Genomic DNA, 20,711 nt, shown 5'->3' with positions numbered 1-20,711 from the left:
ATGTTATATGTCACTTATACCTCAAAAACATTTTTTATTTATTTTTTATTTTATTATTATTATTTTTTAAAGATTTTATTTATTTATCTGACAGAGAGAGATCACAAGTAGACAGAGAGGCAGGCAGAGAGAGAGAGAGGAGGAAGCAGGCTCCCTGCTGAGCAAAGAGCCCGATGTGGGACTCCATCCCAGGACCCTGAGATCATGACCTGAGCCGAAGGCAGCGGCTTAACCCACTGAGCCACCCAGGCCCCCCAAAAACATTTTTTAAAAATTAAGGAAACAAAGTAGGAAAATACTTCCTGAAGTAGGAATAACAGAGTACACCAAGAAATGGCAAGAAACCATTAGTCTCTTACAAAAGAAAGTATCAAGTGCAAAACTGTGTCCAAGATAAAAATACTGACTGGAGATTTTTTAAATAGTTGGATTTTCTTTGATATTCATTTGATGTTTGTACTTGACTTGTATTTTAAAAATATTACAGGGCCCACTACTTATTAGATGTGTGAACTTGGACCAATTACTTAATCTTTCTCTGGTTCAATTTGCTTATCTGTGAATGAGCACAGTAATTGTTTCTCCCTGATAGGGTAATTATGAGGAGGAGATGAGACCAATGCAAGTGTGTAAAGTATCTAGAGTATAGTAAACATTTAACTAATGTTTGCTAATGTTGCATTCTGTCACTGATTTTTTTTTTTTAAGATTTTATTTATTTATTTGACAGAGAGAGAGATCACAAGTAGGCAGAGAGTCAGGCAGAGAGAGAGAGAAGCAGGCTCCCCGCTGAGCAAAGAGCCCGACGCAGGGCTCGATCCCAGGACACTGAGATCATGACCTGAGCTGAAGGCAGCGGCCCAATCCACTGAGCCACCCAGGCGCCCTGTCACTGATATTCTTTCACAAATTTCCAACTTTTGTTTTTTAGATGTCTGTACCAATAAAATTTAATAATTGCTAGGTAATCAATCACCAGCTTCCCTAGAAATTAATTTCTTCTCCTTTACATAGTCATGAATTTCCTATTTTCACTATTTCTTAGATCTAACACTTCCCTATATAAAGTCAAAAATAAGGAGGCTGATGCTTCTCATTTCCACTCCCTATTTTTTTTTTTTCTAAGCCCTCTTACCATAAACATATTAAATACTTCATATCTTTCAATTTTGGCTCTCTTGATAAAATGTAAGTTCCACAAAAAAAGGGAATATTAATAGTACTTGGCTCAATACATATTTGTTAAATGTACGAATGAAATATCACATTATCAGCCTCCATGATTTCTTCTAAGAAATTATGATGCTCAGCCTTTTTCTGTTACTTTTATTTTCTCTCAACAGCCACATGGGAGGAATTGCTGTACCTGATGACAGCTGGAAGGGAAGTCTTAATGTGGATTATAACATTGGGCCTGGCTTTGCAGGGCATGATTCCTTCAGGTAATTTTATATTACTTTAATAGACTGGAATAGCTTTCTACGTTTAATGGAAAAATGTCAAGGTAACTTCTTTCAGGTATATTTTGCTTGTCTTTTTATCATTTTTCGTAACGAACAATTGATCATTTTATATCACTTAAGTACTTATAGAATGATGTCCTGAATTCTTCTTCTAATAGAGAGATCACAACATTTGTATTATAAAGTCTTAAACATGACTACATTTGAGTTCAGATTTAACATTTTAACTGCCTTTTTCATCCAAAATTTTAAAACAATGTTTCAGATAACCCAGTATTTTAAATGTATAACATTTTGAAAGTTACCTTAAGGGAAGGAGTAAAAGAGAAGAGAGAAAGGAGCTCATGTTGATTGATCACTTGCTGTGCAGTGAGTTAAAATAGGTAAACACGGAACTGTTGTAAAACTCAATGCGTTAGCATTGGCCCTGTTGGAGAGGAGTGATCCCAGAATATTTATTCATTGAGCTTGTAAGTTTCCCACTAGATCAAGGCAGGCAGGAAATGCTAGCTGGAGAGATCAACTTGTGTAGAGATCAACTTGGCAAGATTTAGAACTTTAAGTAGTTTGATTTGCCTGTGGGAGAAAGGGAAATTTAACACTGATAAATCAGTGTTTTGGTTAAGTCTTTTGATTAAGCCCAAATCAGTGGATCAGTCTTGTTTGCTGTAACTTTACATTAACCGTGCAAACTTGGATTCTTACTAATTTTTTTAGTTAAGAATGTTTTTTCAGCACTTTTAAAATATTAGGAGTTAACTCCTTTTATTTTAAAGGAATTTTAGAAATACTGTAAGTGCTTATTTATCTCTAACTGAGAACAAAGAGTTACTTTAATATAGAAGTTTTTTATATACAGTAGCAAGAAAACCTAACATACAGAGTGAAAGATAAAGGCCTGTCTGATTTAGAAATGAAACATAATGACACAGAGAACAGAGAAAACATATGGCTTCAGTTGTGTAATTTCAGTTCAGGAGTAAATTCAGAAACATACATATCTAGACCTTTCTTGGTCTAGATATCAAAATGTTCTCCTTCACCATGGGCACAAAATTCCTAATTGATTTGAGCTCAAAATGGACAAATACACAAATAAAAATCTCTTGTTCACCAAAAAGAGCTTTTAATAATCTATTAACCCATTTATAGAGATTCTGTCATTTTTCACCCAGATTAACTGTCCAGATTATCATTTCTCACCCAGAAGAGCTCTTGATAATTAATCCATTTACAGAGATTACCAAGTGACAAGACATAAAACCAAATTCCTAACCATTGCTCCCACCAATAGGGAATAATTCACCTGCCATAAGCAAACTAGAAATACAAAACATAAAATCAGTAGGAAAGATAGTATAAAGTTAGAAGTCCACAGAAAGAGAGACAAACCAAGAAATAGACTCTTAATGACAGAGAACAAACTGATGACTACTAGAGGGAAGGCAGGTGGAGGGGATGGGTGTAATAGGTGGTGGGGAGAATAAGAGTATACCTACCATGATGAACACTGAGTAAAGTATAGAACTTGTGAATCACTATATTGTACACCTAAAACTAATACAACACTGTATGTTAACTGTATTGGTGTTGACATTAAACACTTCCTAATTAAAAAGAGATACAGAGTCAGCAGAGTGAAAATTCTGTCACTGCTTTGGTTTAACCTCAGAGCCAAAAGAAGACATGTCTGGGTTTAAGCTACCCATACCTGGTTCTACAAGGTGAATCCATTGTACATCTCAGTGGGACTTCAAAAAATGGAACAAATGATAATATTTTTAAGTAAAACCATGTTTTTCCTACAAATATAAAATGAACATGTGTCAAAAATTTCATTTAATTCATTAAATAGTAAGGGAACCACAAAGGAACTAAAATTTGTTCAAAGGAGAATTCAATGGTGATACCAAAAATATCAGCACATCAAGAATGCTGAAATGGAAGTACTTAATAGCAGAAAACTAGCTTCTTCTACCTTGAAGGAATCCATTATTCACTAGACAGATTTCAGTGGATGTGGAAATTCCACAGTTAATCTTGATCTCTATGGAGTTGTGAAATAGTCTAGTCAAAGACAGTGATAGGCAGAGGTAACTGATAGATGAGCTAAGGCCTTTCTCACTTTTTCCTAACTGGAGTGTATTCATTCATTTTACAAATATTTATTGAGTATTAACTGTAACCCAGGCACTATTCTGCATACTGGGAATTCAGCAGTGAACAAAACAGACAAAATTCCTTCCCTGTGGAGCTTACATTATAGAGTTCATGTTGTTTGGAACATGATGAGTTTGAAGTGATAACAGGACCAACAGATCCTTTTTTAAAAACTTTTCGAGTCATTAATTCTAGAAACTAGAAAGACAGAAGTATTGCATATGTGGTTGAGCTCCTCTGAGGATCTGAACAGATAATCTATGTTTATTTTCAGGTTTTGATTAAAATAGATTTTTTTCTTCATTCCTTGTTTGTAATATTCTTCTTTTATTCATTTAATGACATAATATCAATGATTCAGGGTTTCTTACTGATAAATCTTAGGCTTATTTTTAGAAATATGCTAGAAATCTTTTTGCTTCTTTGCTATTTTTATCTCTCAGCAAAATAAATCCTTAATGTCTTAAAATATAAAAAATACCATTAGTTTTTTTCCAAAGGCACTTTATTGAATATCACACGATTTAAATATGTATTCAGAAGCACAATATGCTTGTAGAGGGGAAAAATCAGTACAGGTTCTGACCACCTCTTAGTTCTTCCACTCATAAATAACCACAAATTAGAAACTGCTGGGAGTCCTCTCTTCCACCGCCCGCCTCCCACATAGATAAAGATTCGTTTTGTTTCCTTTAAAAATAAGACAGTATTTTCCCATGTCATTTTGTATTCATAGAATGTGAATGACTTTTTTTTTTTTTCTATTTTAGCCTGACTATATTTTTCCTTTAATTTGGTTAATTGTATTTCATGGGTATTTAAAAGGCTGGCCCAAATCAGAATCAACAGTGATGGATGGATAGAAAGTTTCATTATATAGTTGTTCTGTACATTTTAGGAGGTGCTTTCCCAAATTCCCATTTCCTTCCCAAATTTCCCATTGCTTTTTGGCAGTACTCAGCCAGCTATTTACTTAACAATTACTGACATTCTGCTTCAACAATCTTGCACCAGCAGGCATTAACGTAAATACAAAGACACAATTTAAAAATGCTTATCTTTCCCTTAAGACATAACTGGCTGCCTTCCTTATTTTTGCACTTTGTATACAGTGTTTTTAAAAATTTTAGAATGAATACCCAAAACATTTTGAATAAGAGTATTTTGGACTTTAAATATCAACAATATAGCTATGAGGGAGGAATAATAAAAATATGTCAGTTTTTAAAATCTGACTTTAAGCATGCATAAGTACTTAAGAGTAAAATGCATTAGCCATTTACACATTGCACTTAACAAGTGTTAGATTATTGAATTAGTTTGTGGATATATGGGAATTCATTGTCCTATTATAAAATTATCTGTAATTTTGAGATTTTTCATAATAAAATGGTGGAACAAAACTGTTAGATGTAATAATTTATATAAAGTAATTTATTCCCTTTGAAATCCTAGGAAGGTTAGAATGCATGTTCATAACACCAATAAAATTACAAGGATTTACAATGTAATTGGAACGATCAGAGGATCTGTGGAACCTGGTGAGTCTGAATATTTTTAAACACTTCATTTTTACAAAGATTACAAGAGTAAGAGAAAATAAACTTCAGTCAATAATTGATTTTTTTCTCTGATGTGAAACAGCTACATTTGAAAAAAAAGATTGTACAATGCTAAAAGAAACCCCTATCTTATAGTGTTGATTTTTTTTTCCTATGGAGGAAACTCAACCAAAAGGAAGTTTAAGTTAAAAACTTAAATCGCAGGCGCCTGGGTGACTCAATTGGTTGAGTGACTGCGTTCAGCTCAGGTCAGGATCCTTGAATTCTGGGATAGAGTCTGCATCCAGCTCCTTGCCTAGCAGGGGGTCTGTTTCTTCCTCTGACCTTCCCCCTCTCATGCTTGCTCTCTCCGTGTCTCTCTCTCAAGTAAACAAATAAATAAATAAATAAAATCTTAAAAAAAAAAAAAACCTAAATCACAACTATTTGTAATATATTGAAAAATTGTAGTTCTTCTGAACACATTATTTTCCAGACAGGTATGTTATTCTAGGAGGTCATCGGGACTCCTGGGTGTTTGGAGCTATTGACCCAACCAGTGGAGCTGCTGTTTTGCAAGAAATTGTCCAGAGTTTCGGAAAACTCATGAGCCGAGGTAAATGATGTTTCTTTGGTTGGTGATGACAAAAAGTGACTCACTTAACTGTCCTCTGTTTTTAGATAGGTGTACCTAATTAATGCATGTTAACAATGATTGCAGGCTGGAGACCGAGAAGAACTATCATTTTTGCCAGCTGGGATGCAGAAGAGTTTGGGCTGCTGGGGTCCACAGAATGGGCTGAGGTAAATATGACTACAGGCTTTTGTTATTTTCTTGGTCAGCAGGGAAACAAATCCATGTATCTCAGAATAAGCACAGATCCCATTTGAGAAATAGTTTGCTTTTATTTTCACATTAGTTTGGCAAAGCAGAATAACCTCTAAATTACTGGGCCAAAACCAAATTTATTCTTGTCAAAGCATTTTGGTTTCCATTTGCATTTGTTTTGTGAATAAGTAAAATTTGTAAGCTCAGAGAATAAACAAAACTAGCAAGCTTTTCTGACGAGAGGACTGACCTATGTAAAATGGATACAGATCCTTGGAGATAATTTTCAAGTTTTTAAGTTTTCTTGGAGTTCTACTTAGGAAAAACCTATGATATTCTTGCTTAAGAGAACTAAGGTGACTGTACTTGGGTTGTAATTTTACACTTGTAGATTCCATATAAATTGCAACCATAGCTATATTTCACCATTCTACAAAAGATTATGCTTGATTGTTGAGTAGAAGATAATTTTGTAAATGGAATTACTTTAGTAAATTGTCTTTATAATTTTAGATATTTATTTTTTCTAAAGGTATGATTGATTTTTATGTTACACTGCCTCCTAATGCTTTATCTTTAAGTGTCTCTCCTATGCCCCCTTCTTTCATCTTCTTCCCTTAGCCTTCCTATCGAGTAACTAAGTTCTTTAATGTACAAGGTAAGGAAATGCATTTTGTAAAGACATGTGCACTATATAAGCACATAGTCCCCCAGCACCATGAATTTATCTTTTATGAGCTGAGATTTTATAGCATTGTTTTAAAGCATGTCATACACTTCTTGTTACCTAGTTTTTAAAATAATTTCCTCCTGACTCATTTCCTCTTTAAATGATAATGTGAATGAAATAAGTATGGAAGTAAAATCAAACAGTTTCTTGTCTCCTGTCACTTATCCTTATATTTAGTTGACATTGCAAAGTTTTATCATCACATCGGTAATTATGAATATGCATTTTAGAAGTAGACTATTTAGAGAAATCAAATTTCCTTTTAGAAAAGCAAATTCTTTTGAGTGCATGAATATATAAATAGATGTCCCCGTTTCTCTAAATTTAGCAGCTTAAAGTACAATCTAAGATATAAAGTAATAAACATACTTTGCAGTAATTTAATAAATGTGGGTTAGGGACAGTTTCAACACTTTCCAATATTCAACAGCATACTTTCTTTAAATATAGTTAAGGAATCTTCTTTATTTCTACTAAAAATGTGTTGCAATGGAAACTCTGACTTTGTATCTATAATACAGGCAACTGCCATCCAGCCATTGCGGGCAAGTGTATGTATTGTTGATTTGGGTTTCATAATATTTTGTTGGGAATTTCTGAGTCTGTGTTCATCAGGGATATTAGCCTATTGGGGTAATGCTCGCTTTATAGAATGAATTGGAAGCTTTATTTCCTCTTCTGTGTTTTGGAATAGTTTGAGAAAGAGAGGTATTAACTCTTCATAAATATTTGGTAAAAGTCATCTGTGAAGCACTGGGCCTGGACTTTTGTTTGTTGGGAGTTTTTTGATTATGGATTCAATTTTGTTACAAGTAATTGGTCCACTTAGATTTTCTATTTCTTCCTGATTCAGTTTTGGAAGATTTTATGTTTCTATAATCTTATGTTTCTTCTAGACCGTCCAGTTTGTTGGTGTATAATTTTTTTATAGTATTTTAAAATCATTTGTATTCCTGAGGTGTTAGTTTTAACTTTTTTTCCCTGATTTTTACCTGAGTCCTCTTTTCTTGATGAGTCTAATATTTTATCAATGCTGTTTATCTTTTTGAACAATCTGCTCTCAGTTTCATAGGTATTTTCTCTAAGTTTCCATTTCATTTATTTCTGCTTTGATCGTTATTATTTTTTCTCTCCTTTCACTAATTTTGGGCTTTGTTCTTTATCTAGTTCCTGTAGGTATAAGGTTAAATTGTTTGAGATTTTTCTTATTTATTAAAGTGTAGACCATAATGTATTTCTATAAAACTTTCTTTTTAGAACTGCTTTTGCTGTGCCCCAAAGAATTGAATTATTGTTTCCATTTTCATTTGTCTCCACATATTTTTTTTATTTCCTCTTTGATTCTTTCATTTACTTACTGGGTGTATGATAGCATATTGTTGTAACCTCAACATATTAGTGTTTTTGCCAGGTCTTTGTCATTTATTTCTAATCTTATACCATTGTGGTTAGAAAAGATGCTTAAGATAATTTTGGTCTTAAACTTACTGAAATTTGTTTTGTGCACATATCCCGAGATCAAATTTGGAGAAAGTTTCTTGTGCAGTTTTAGAGAAACGTGTGTTCTGCTGTTTTGGGGTGGAATATTCTGTATATAACTGTTAAAGCCATTTGGTCTAATGACTTATTCAAAACCACTTTTTAATAATAGATTATCCAGACCCAAAAATCTATCTATTGCTAGATGTGGGCTTTTAAAATCCTTTGGAGTATAACTATTGGTTTCTAACTTTTAATGTCTGTTAACATTAGCTTTATATGTAAGGTGCTTATTTAGTATTATTATATCTTCTTGTTGGATTGATCCCTTTATTCTTCTATAATGTCTTTGTCTTTTAAAGTCTATTTTGTTTGATATAAGTATTGGTACTCCAATTCTCTTTTGCTTCCATTTGCATGGGTATCTTTTTCCTTTCCCTTCTCTTTTTGTCTGTGTGTCTTTTGATCTGAGGTGTGTCTCTTAGATTGCACACAGATAGATTTTGTTTACTTATCCATTCAGTTACTCTGTCTTTTGACTGGAGTACTTGGTCCATTATAGTTAATGTAATCATTCATAGATACTACTCATTGCCATTTTGTTAATTGTTTTCTGGTGTTTTTTGTAGTTCTCTCTGTTCCTTTGTTCTTCTTCTGACTTCTTCCTTTGTGTTTGATGGTGTTCTTTAGTGTTATACTTAGGTCTCTTTCTCTTTTTGTGTATTATGGATTTGGGGTTACCATAAAGTTCCCATGTATACAGCAATCTATATAAGTTGATGGTTGCTTAGATTTGAACACATTCAAAAGCATTAAACTTTTACCCCCAAAACACAGATTTTATTTATATGATGCCATATTTTGCATATTGCCTAATATGCTAAATATAGTTGATTAGTTTTCTTTTAACCTTCATATTAGCTTTGTAAGTGATTTATCTACTACCTTTACTAGATGTTTGCTTTTACCAGTGCAACTTTTTCCTTTCATACTTTTTTTCTTGTCCTCATTTAAAAAAACTATTTCTTTTGGGTGTTCAGCTTGGTTGCTTTCCAGTACTCTGTCTTCCAGCTCACTGATTTGTTCTTCTGCTTCCTCTACTCTTGTGTGGAATTCCCTCTAGGGTTCTCAGTTGTATTTTCAGTTCTGGTGGGTTCCTTTTTATACTTTCTCTTTGTTGAAGTCCTTAATGAATTAATCCACTCTTCTCTCAAGTCTGGTGAGCACCATTATGCCCATTACTTTGAATTCCTTCTTAGGTAGATGGCTTATCTTCATTTAGTTCTTTTTCTGAGGTCTTGTTCCTTTGTATGAAACATCTTTCCCTGTCTCCTGACTTTTGTCTGACTTTGTCTTTGTTTCTACATTAGGTGGAACAGGCACCTATCTCAGTCTTGAAGAAGTGGCCTTATGTAACAATGCCCCTGTGTAGACTGTGTGCTTAGTGGCTTTGGCTAGCTGATTGGTGCTGGATAGATGCTGGCTGTGGCACTTTGCACAGAGGCATCCTGTCAGGTCAGCTTGAGCTAAAGCAAGAGTAGTTCAGAGGTTCCTAGAGCACTTTGCACCATGGTCCCCTGGAAGGACAGCTGAAAGGGAGCAGGTTCAGGCCAGGGTTTTTGGGGAGCTCCACGTTGTGGCTGCTTTGGTGGGAGGGCTTGGGTGTTGACCCACAGGCCAGGTGTGTGCTTGGGTCACCTTGGTGGAACAGCTGGACCTGGTGTGGGTGAGGGGACCAAGTACCTCTGATCCTGGAAAGAGTTCCAGTAGTTAAGCTCATTTGGCAGACTTCTAGGGTTAGTAAATGAATGTCCTTCACTTAATAGTCTAGTTTCCCTTTGAACTCTGTTTTGTTTTTCTGTGACCTAGGGTGGGCAAGTCTGCAAAAGATTCCCTCAGTCATATCTCTCCCTGCTATAGGTTGTCACATTGTGGTTAGTTGTTCCCAATGTTACTGTGTCTCTGCTGTTCCTACCCTTCTATATGTGGTCCCTCTATGCTTTCTTGTGCAGAAGCTGTTCAATCAGCTTTCATTATTCTTCAGGAGGAATTGCTCTATATGTAGATGTAGATTTGTTGTCTAGGAACTGAGTTCAGGGTATTTCTGTGCTTCTATCTTGGACCACCTCCTATTATAGCATGTTCCTAAGGTAGCAAGCCAGATAGAAGTAAGAGGCTCTCTCAGCATATTCCCATCTGTGTGACAGTGTTTTCTATCTTTTGTGTGTGTGAGTGAGCGAAAACAAGGGGAAGCAGGAGAGAGGTAGAGAGACTGTCCTAATGTCTTTACTTCTTTCCCTGTAGTTTTTTCCAAATTACTTTCTCTCTTTTATTTCCTCTTTTAATAATAGATAAATGGAAATTCTCTATTTCCTCACTTTTACTTTACTTGGGTATCCAGTCTCAGTATATCTCTCAAACTTCAGTGTATGCAAGGGTTTCCAGGGATACCTTGTAGAAAATACAGATTTCTAGGACTTTCAGAAATTCTTGTTCATTAGGTCTGCAGTGGAGCCCAGAGTCTGGGAGCCTCACCCTATATTCTAATCCAAGAAATCAAGGAACCACACTTTTCTGTGACAATTCCTATTGCTATGAACAGTAGCTATGCAATATTTTTCCTACCGATTTTAACTGCATTAACGTTCTTAATCAGCCAGTTCTCTGCATTTTCTTAGAAATTATGTTCAAAGGCATAGGTGTTTGATTCATAAAGATATTGGTAGACCACTTTTATACTAAGTTGTTTTTTTTTTTTTTTTTACATTCCCACAATTGTAAATATTGTGAATTAACTAACAACTTTGCTTCAACTGTAGGAGAATGCAAAAACACTCCAGGAAAGAAGTGTTGCTTATATCAACTCAGATTCATCTATAGAAGGTATATTTTATTTTAGATTATTAAACATCTTTTGAATGTGCAAATTGTAACTAACTTATAAACAAAGATTATTTTCTTCCTGTCAAATTTCTCAATGATACCTTAATTTTCCACTTTACCACAGAGAAAACCATGATTCAAATGAGTCTATGTATGATTCATAACTAAGCTACTGATCCTAATTTCTTTAGTATATTTTCCATTTGCCTATCTTGAATTACTACTTAAAACTCTAGTATTAATTACAGTCTTCCTGTGGAGATATTAAAAAAATTAGGCTAAAATATTTCAGAATACTTTACAGAATATTCCACACAGAAATACTTCCTGTATGTACTGCAACAATTTGAAGCAAGCACAAAGTACAGACTTCCCTTGGAACAGGCTTGCATTTCATGAGGTCTAGATAAATGTCAGAGCGTACTTATTACTGAAACGCTCTAGTCTCATGTCTTGATACTGTTGAATTGGGTAAAAAGGGAATAGACTTATCGCTTCATTTGCCAGAGTCCCCCTAAGAAATACCACCCTAAGAATGATGCGAGGGGTTATGGTGGGACTTGCTGCCTCAGCAGCCAAAACCCTCCTATAACTTCCTCTGTTTGAATTGTACACTTTCTTGCTCCTGAAGAACTATTTCCACCCTATTAAGATTTTATTTACTTGATAGACAGAGATTACAAGTAGTCAGAGAGGCAGACAGGGAGAGAGGAGGAAGCAGGCTCCCTACTGAGCACAGTGCCCAATGTGGGGCTCAATCCCAGGACCCTGAGACCATGACCTGAGCCGAAGGCAGAGGCTTTAACCCAATGAGCCACCCAGGTGCCCCTCCACTCTATTCTAATTCCTTGGGAATGATGCCTTCAATTTCAAGTCTACTGTATCTTCTTTATTATTAGAAATAGAGTTCTATTGGAATTTCATTTGGAAGTATTAAAACACACTGTGTTTTATTTTTCCAGGCAATTATACTCTCAGAGTTGACTGTACACCCCTTCTTCACCAGTTGGTGTATAAACTGACAAAAGAGGTAAATAAATCTGTCTTGTTTTCTAATGAATGGGTAAGTGAATAATACCTATTTTCTTAATTAGTAGTGCTTTTTAAACTGGAAAGAGACCTTAATACAGTATTTGTATGACCTAACTGTAAGAATAGTATTGCTAGTCTCTTCTAATAGTAGCTATTAATAATTGTGTGCACTGTTGTCATGTTGTAGGTATACAGAGTCATGTGGTAGAGGCATTCTGATAGTACAGTGAGCTGAACTGGAAAAAGCCTTGGGTTCAGGCCCAACAAAGTGAATTTTAGCAGCAAAGATAATAAAAAGACATGGTTACTGAAGCCAAATACTTAGTAGTCCAGAGAGGATATATACTCATAAATGAGGAATTATACTTCACTAGAATATTGGATTCTACAAGCAATGGAGAACAATTATGGAATAGAAAATGTGAAATCCTGGGGTAGGTGGGCAGGCATCAGAAGAGGTTTACAGAATATTTAGTGCATGGGCTGTAAAATGGAAGGATATGAGAGAGAAGGCATTCTCAGCACAGAACACAATACCTGAAGCAGATGTGAAAATAGGAAAAAAGTATTTCCTGACCTCTGGGTGGCTCAGTGTGACATAAGTGAAAGGTTTTGGTGGAGAGATGGTAAGAAATGGGGCATGACAAACAGGCCAAGTTCAGACATCTGGTGATGGAGAAATTAAAAATCTTTAACAAGGTTATACATTATCATATTTACCCATTAGAAAGAGCACTGTCAGTGTATAGATTAAGCTGTAGCAACTCTAACAGCAAAACAAAAATAATCATATAGGAATTTTGTAAATATTGATAAAAAAGTATTCTGAGCTCCCTAATGTACTCTAAAAGTTATATAACCTATTCCCTTAACATCTCTGTACTTCATTTAAATAGTTCATTGTAGAATTACAGAAATAATTCCTTGAAGTATGTGTCACTTTTCTGAAGGTACTATTTTCCTACTTTCCCTTATTATTGTTCTTTTTCCTATTAGTGTCTCTAAAAACTCCTTTTCCCAAAGGAATCCTCTCATTATCCCAACTGGCAACAAATTGGATAGCTCATGTTCTTGATCCTTTTATTGGAAATGTCCCATAAAAACATCTCCTTTAAAAGCAAGCTGTAAGGAAAATCCTGAGAAAATCCCTTTCAGCATATGCATTTATGCTTTGTGCTGTCCTAGAGAGATGGCTCCTGCCTTTGATGTCAAGGATAAGAATAATTTTAGGGGTGCCTTGGTGGCTTGTTAAGCGTCTGGCTCTTGATTTTGACTCAGGTCATCATTTCAGGGTTGTGAAATTGAGCCATGTCAGGCTCCATGTTGAGAATGGAGCCTGCTTGAGATGCTCTCTTTCCCTCTGCCCCTCCCCCCATGCTTGTGTTCTCTCTTAAAACAAACAAACAAACAAAAAACCAACCATAAGAATGTTAGGGCCAATAGGGAGAAATTTAGGTCTATGCCCCTTTGTAAAGAGGCAGATGCTTACCTATGGCCACACCAAAACCCAGTAGAAAAAGACTTTTGTATTCTCCTGTGAACCGATCGTTATAATTTTACCAACTCCTAGTATGTGTTAGCATAGTCACATCATGCTGGTAACATGAGAGTAAGATAAGAGTTGTAGACAGGGCAGAGCTTAGAGAGAAGGGCAGCTGACTGATCAAAGAAATGGGGCAAGGTGTTGAAATAATGGAGGAGGGTCAGCACCTATGAAGATGTGTTGATTAGAGACAGAAGTATGATCTCGGGAGACCAGGCTGAAGGGACACCGTTCTGGTTAGTGGTAGATTGAGATGGTGATTCCAGAAAATGAAAGGATTTTTCAGGGAATTCAATCTAAGCAGGATATGGGAGTTGGAGCAGATTCTCAGCTACTGCAAGTTGGTAGAAATGGATTAGAGTAGAACCCGATGAGTTGGCTGGAAATAGAACATCTCTGCAGCTGCAATGTGCTGCTGGCAGGCAGAGGGATGACTGTGGAGTGCTGGGACTGTTTTTAAGCTAGGGCTTCATGTGCAGTGATAAGGCAACAACCAACTCTGTATAAGGGCAGAGAAAATACCAGAGAACTGATGTTGATATTAAGATGGGGACCATTATTCCCACTTTCACAAGGTGAGAAAACTAGGGCTTCAAGGGGGGAAGCAATACACAAAAGGTTAAAAGGCTCCCCCCCCACTTTTTTTTTTTTTTTAAAGATTTATTTATTTGACAGAGAGAAATCACAAGTAGACAGAGAGGCAGCCAGAGAGAGAGAGAGAGAGAGAGGGAAGCAAGCTCCCTGCCGAGCAGAGAGCTCGATGCGGGACCTGATCCCAGGACCCTGAGATCATGACCTGAGCCGAAGGCAGCGGCTTAATCCACTGAGCCACCCAGGCGCCCCCTTTTTTTTTTTTTTTTAAAACAAAGAGCTATAACCAGACAAATTACAGGTGTGTACGTGTGGTAATATGAATTTAAAATACATGTTAGCCTTCCAAGTCTGCAATTTTTCCACACATTGCCCTGCTTCAAGTGAAGAATGAAAAGTATGTTTATACTTTTAATGAGGATAGTATAAAAGGTTCATGCAATTTACAGAAGATCTTAGAATTTCCAAATAGAAATCTGAGCGTATACAGAGCTTTTACAACCCATCAAATTCCAACTTTGCAAAAATAAATATAATGTGACTTTCTAAAATGGCAGTACCTCCTTACCCCACCTGCCCTACAAAACCAACTTCAAACTTAGTGTCTTCAGCCTCATCTCCTGCCCTGAGGCCTCTTTTTATAGGTCTTCATGGACAAAAGCAATTTACTAAAGTAAATCTTGTATCTGGTTTGGCCCAGTAACTTACTACTAAAAGAGATCTAAGCTCCCAGAAATCATAGTGATGACATTTGCTGGAACTCTAGTAAAAAGTTTACCAAAAGAAGGAGATTTTATCCCAGGTATAGGGCAAAATTACCATTAGGTAGCCAACAAAAATAAACAAGAATTTGGATTTTTTTTCCTGCCATTTGCTTTTGTTTTTCCATAAAGAACATGACATGTATCCATTTGGTTAAAAGCTGATAACATATGGTCTTATTATTGGCATAAATTTAGTTGTTCCTGGGTCTAATTCACAGTATTCGATTTTTCATTCCAGATCCCTAGCCCAGATGATGGTTTTGAGAGTAAATCTCTTTATGAAAGCTGGTTAGAAAAGGACCCTTCATCTGAAAATATAAACTTTCCTAGGTAAATTACTTGTGTATTTCTTACCATAGGATAAATTATGAATTCCCCTTTGCCCCTTGTTTCTCCAAACATGCAATTCTTAAATGTGTCAACAGTTTGACTAAAGAGAATCCCATAGGATCCTGCTTGTAGCCTTCGATTTGCTAACTGGACAGAATAGCTGTCTTTGAATCTATGAGAGTCTAGTTTTGCAGAGTTTTAGTCAAAGTTATTTTGCCACATTATCAGGTACTATTTTGCATTCTTGAATTAAATTTCAAATATGTTATATATGTTAATAAATCATGTAACTGCAAATGATAATGATGAAGTACAAGAACAGGATTATTTGCTTCTAAAGGGGCATGATAACCACCAGATTGTCTTTACCTGTATTCAATGTAGACTGTTTAAGTATTAATCTTTTTACTTCATATTCATACAACAGCAGCTTTCTTGATTTTTTTGTTTGTTTGTTTTGTTTCTCCTGCAGTACTATTTCTAAAAACTAGTAGAGGATGGTAGAGTGTATAGCTTCATTCCATATTCTAAATAAGGGTTGTGAAAGTCTGTTTCCACTATGAAAGTTTCACATGCTTAAAAAAAAAATTACTGGAGTAGAAAAAAAGGTCTGAAAAACATCTAAGGTTGGGGTCGCCTGGCAGCTCTATTGGTTAAGTGTCCACCTTAGGCTCTGGTCATGATCCCAGGGTCCTGGGATAAAGCTATGTCTGTGCCTTACTCAGCAAGAGGTCTAATTCTCCCTCTGCCCCTCTGTGCTCTCTCCCTCTCAAAAATCTTAAAAAAAAAACAAAAAAAAAAAACCCAGGGTCTAAATTTGGGAGTGTATAGTTACATTCTTAATGCAAATGTAATTTTACTTTCTGCTTTACTCACCATTAAGAATTTTTCTGTTAGTATATATATGTGTGTGCGTGTGTATAGTGGTTTTCTTTACTATATGCAAAGAAATCGATTTTAATTAAATTTCTAAATAAGTCACATTTAGATTCTTAATGATCTTATTTTTTTGTTTCTCTTTATTTTAAATATACTTTAACATGGCAGGGTTTTTGTTTTTGTTTTTAAGATTTTATTTGAGAGAGAGAGAGAGAAAGCAAGTGGGAAGAGAGGCAGAGGGAGAAGCAGACTCCTGCTGAGCCAGGGACCTGATGGGATGTGGAACTCCATCCAAGGGTCCAGGGATCATGACCTGAGCCAAAGGCAGACATCTGACTGAGCCACTGAGATGTCCTTCATGGCAGTTTTCTTCCTAGATTATAGTTCTCTGGGAATGATGAAATCTTACTTTTCCCTCTAAATAAATACCATAACATGCTGACAATATTAGAGACTACTGTCTTGGTAGGCAGCCTGCTTCTCCCTCTCCCTCTGCTTACTGCTCCCCTGGCTTGTATACTGTCAAATAAAATCTTTAAAAACAAAACAAAACAAAACAAAAACACTCTATATAGTTCCTAGGTTGCTGTCTTTGGTGGCACTGTTTAACTCCATGTAGTAAAGTATTTTTGTAGTAAAGTACTTTTCCTAATTCCTGTAAATATACTATGCAATTCCTTGCTTGGTTCACTGTCCCATTTAACTTCATAATTTTTATTTATTTCTCCATTTGTGTATATTTATTTTCTACATTAGGATCAACAAACTGGGATCTGGAAGTGATTTTGAAGCTTATTTCCAGAGACTTGGAATTGCTTCAGGCAGAGCCCGTTACACTAAGAATAGGGTAAGCCATTGTATTATTTTGGATACACAGCATAACCAACTTGTTAGGAATTTTAAAAAGTCTAGTTTTTTGGCACTAGGTCACATGGCCCAGGAAAAATTCCACGGATAAGGGCTGACTTTATTCCCTTTGTAGATGGACTAGGAATTTGGGTTATTCTGTGTATCTTCCCTGCAGGATTATTCAGTGAAGCAATAGTTAACAAAGTAATGCCAGATACTTAGCTGGTTATCAGAACCAAGTAGTTCATATCTTTTCTGGTGTAGGTTTTGTTGGAAAGCCTCATTCTTATCTTTTCTTGAGGAAAACAAGCAGGTGAAGAACCTGTCTTGGTTACAGGGGATGCCAGAGTCTTTACTGGTTACAGAGTCTTTATTGTTAGTAACCCCTCTTCACATACCCACTCCTGCCTGTCATCTGAGCCCAGGGCTTCTGACTAGGGAATAAAACAAGTTCCTCATTTTTCAGTTGAATCTTTTTTCTGTTCTGCACTGACTACTTTATACCACTGTCACTCAGACATACTGATGATGTGCAAGTCGTAGGATATGCCAACATATACCATATGTCTGCTTGATTATGTAAAAATTATGTAATAAACTGGGGTGCCTGGGTGGCTCAGTGGGTTAAAGCCTCTGCCTTCGGCTCAGGTCATGATCCCAGGGTCCTGGGATTGAGCCCCGCATTGGGCTCTCTGCTCAGCAGGGAGCCTGCTTCCCCTCCTCCTCTCTCTGCCTGCTTGTGATCTTTGTCAAATAAATAAATTTAAAAAATCTTAAAAAAATTATGTAATAAACCAAGGTGAAGATTCCAACAGTAAACTCAGATTAGTCACAGATTTTAGTAATTTTGAAATAACTGCAGTACACCAACATCTTGCTTTTCTAGAATACATACCCCTTGCAAACTGGATTACCCAGAAGATGACTGAGAACAGAGAAGAAAGCAAAAACAGTTCCAAAATAACCCAAAATAAATGCACAAGTCTGTATACTAATACTCATTAAACTTTTTCAAGGCTTATTCACTGATGACCTATTCTGGCATCAATCTGAACAAAGTTATCTAGTTTTTAAGACATTGTAGATTAAAAGCAGAGTATTAGAGACTGACATGGGGGATTCCTTGTAGTGATACTAAAAGCAATAAAAATGTTAACCTTATAGCAAAGTAGCAGATAGACAAAAACTAAATTTAGGAAAGGCAGTCCTAAGTCAAAAAATATTTACTTAAAATACCACTATGTAATAATTTATCCTGGTAGACCATAATTATGTAATAAAGGATAAATAGCATTTAGTTATACAGTTTGGAAAGGAGACAAGGTACTTAAATATCAAATTCCTAAACATATGTATCTTAGCCAACCAGAACCCTTTGTTTTCAATCAATTGATAATTTTAAACTGTGCTAATATACAGTTTGAGTATACTCCTTAATTTCAGTTATCAGAAATACAATAAAGACAATTTTCAGGAAGTATTTTGAATAAAATTACATGAATTATAAAACAACAGTGAAATTTAGACTGGTAAAACATGATAGTGTTTTAGTTAGATACTAAGTTTATTCTGCTTCATTGTGATAAAACTCAGGGTGCCACAGGATTGTATTTTTCCTGCAATCATTTTTATTATATCAATCCTGTAATTTGAATATTTAATGTTTGTATTTAGTACCTGGTTTTTTCCTCCCCTTCCCCCCCACCCCTTCCAGAAAACAGATAAATACAGCAGCTACCCGGTATATCACACGATTTATGAGACGTTTGAATTAGTAGAGAATTTTTATGATCCCACATTTAAAAAACAGCTTTCTGTGGCTCAGTTACGAGGAGCACTGGTTTATGAGCTTGCAGACTCTGAAATCATTCCTTTCAATATTGAAGACTATGCAAAAGCTTTGAAAAACTATGCATCAAGTATCTACAATTTATCTAAGAAACATGACCAACAACTGAGAGACCACGGAGTATCATTTGGTAAGAATGGCTGGGTATTTTATAATCTTTAAGTCAGAGCTTTAAGACAGTCTCCTCTTGTCATCACTGCACACTCTGATCCTAGAATATATACCTGCATCACTTAATTCTTACCTCTGGGAAAAAACCTAAGCACTTTTTAAAGAATGTAATTTCATCTGATACTATAGGATGAATCCATATTGTTAAGTTAATGCTACAGACATTGGTTTATAAATATTTTCCTGATGTTGCTGCCTTTAAAAATATTTTTGCTGTTAAAAGAACAATACTACAATACAGAGATGAGAAAACCTATTCCACTATATATGTAAGTATCATTATTATTGCATATTATTTGTCTACATGCAGGATTTCTTTTACATGGTTTTAATCACTGTTTCGTATTTATGTAGCCATTTTGTGGTTACTATTTTATACTGTACCCCTTACAAAGCAGGGATGAAATGGGTCTGAAAGTGGTTACTCAATTCAAATCCTGGCTTTAATATTTAATCACTGCATGATGCTGGGAAAGATACTTGGCCCCTATGTGTGTGTCAGCTTCCTTAGGAGTGAAACAGTAAAGAATATAACGTGTTTCCAAGACAGCTGTGGGTGACTGACCTGGTTAATACATAGAAACAATGTTATCTACTAGTAGGGTTTTATTTTAATCATTTTTAATCTGGGAGTACATGTTCTTAGTATACACCAAAATTATCAAATTTGTATTCAGTGTCTACCATCTACAAGTTCTGTGTTAATTCCTGGGAGATAGAAGGATGTGTGAAAAATAATCATTGCCCTCAAAGAGCACAGAATTTCACGTGAGGGAGAAGACCAAAAGGCCGGGGACAAGTTGTGATAGGAGTATACAGAGAGTACTACGGGAATACAAAGAGTAAGTACAGAGTAGTCAGTAGTGGCTTTTGAATATTACTACATCCAAATTTGTCACCTTCAAAGTTATGATGAGCAGTAGGTACTAAGTTCTAGAGAAAGATGATGCAAAGAAAATTTAGGAAATTGTGTTTATATCAGTGATTGGAGAACCTCTGTAATGAAGGGGCAAATAAAAAAAAAAAGATTAAACTGCAGACATAAGATGGACATTCATGGTTCTTTGGCTATCCAGCACCCAGTTCTTGTCCTAGATGCTCTGATTTTTCTTGGTTGGATACCAACTTGAATTGATAAAGAGAGGGCACACACTTAAAATGGAATGACTCTCTTTACACAGGTTAAGTAGCCCAATCTATCTCTTAATACCCAGCCTTCCCCCTGCCTCCCAACTGTCAAACTCTCCAACTCATTGGTGACACTCCATCCAGATTAAACACTGATAATCTTCTATCTCCTACCTAACATGCCCTACTCCTTTCTCAATCAAAATTCACCATTAAGTGCCAGGCAAAAACAGGCACTCAAAAAATGTTTTAATGAAGGAATGATGGATGGGATGGATATATAATCTGCACTCCTGGTCTCCAGTTCATTACTTCCTTCTACCATTACAGTGCACTGTCTTCCTACTAGTCTCCCAAAATTGTTTACGCCAAAGTTATCACTCACCCCTATTACTAAATACCAGGGACACAATTTACTTCTTATCCATCTGGACTGCTGTGGTTCACTGGAAATTTAAAATTCCTTCCTCAATACTTTTCTGTAGCTTCC

At 35.7% G+C, this 20,711-nt stretch overlaps 1 protein-coding gene across 1 annotated transcript in view; it reads left to right on the top strand.

The window, feature by feature from the left end:
• NAALAD2 (N-acetylated alpha-linked acidic dipeptidase 2) overlaps positions 1 to 20,711 on the top strand; it is a 48,568-nt gene that overhangs the window by 15,255 nt on the left and 12,602 nt on the right. Inside the window, exons 8-16 of the mRNA XM_082684396.1 lie at positions 1,344 to 1,442; positions 5,079 to 5,164; positions 5,661 to 5,780; positions 5,886 to 5,968; positions 11,022 to 11,085; positions 12,048 to 12,115; positions 15,254 to 15,345; positions 16,981 to 17,071; positions 18,788 to 19,052. Of these exons, the coding sequence (XP_082540522.1) occupies positions 1,344 to 1,442; positions 5,079 to 5,164; positions 5,661 to 5,780; positions 5,886 to 5,968; positions 11,022 to 11,085; positions 12,048 to 12,115; positions 15,254 to 15,345; positions 16,981 to 17,071; positions 18,788 to 19,052 (968 nt within the window). The remainder of the gene's footprint in view (positions 1 to 1,343; positions 1,443 to 5,078; positions 5,165 to 5,660; positions 5,781 to 5,885; positions 5,969 to 11,021; positions 11,086 to 12,047; positions 12,116 to 15,253; positions 15,346 to 16,980; positions 17,072 to 18,787; positions 19,053 to 20,711) is intronic.

Source organism: Mustela nivalis (assembly GCF_964662115.1).
Source record: "Mustela nivalis genome assembly, chromosome: 9".
Classification (NCBI taxonomy): domain Eukaryota; kingdom Metazoa; phylum Chordata; class Mammalia; order Carnivora; family Mustelidae; genus Mustela; species Mustela nivalis.
This window is presented reverse-complemented; position numbering and strand designations above follow the sequence as displayed.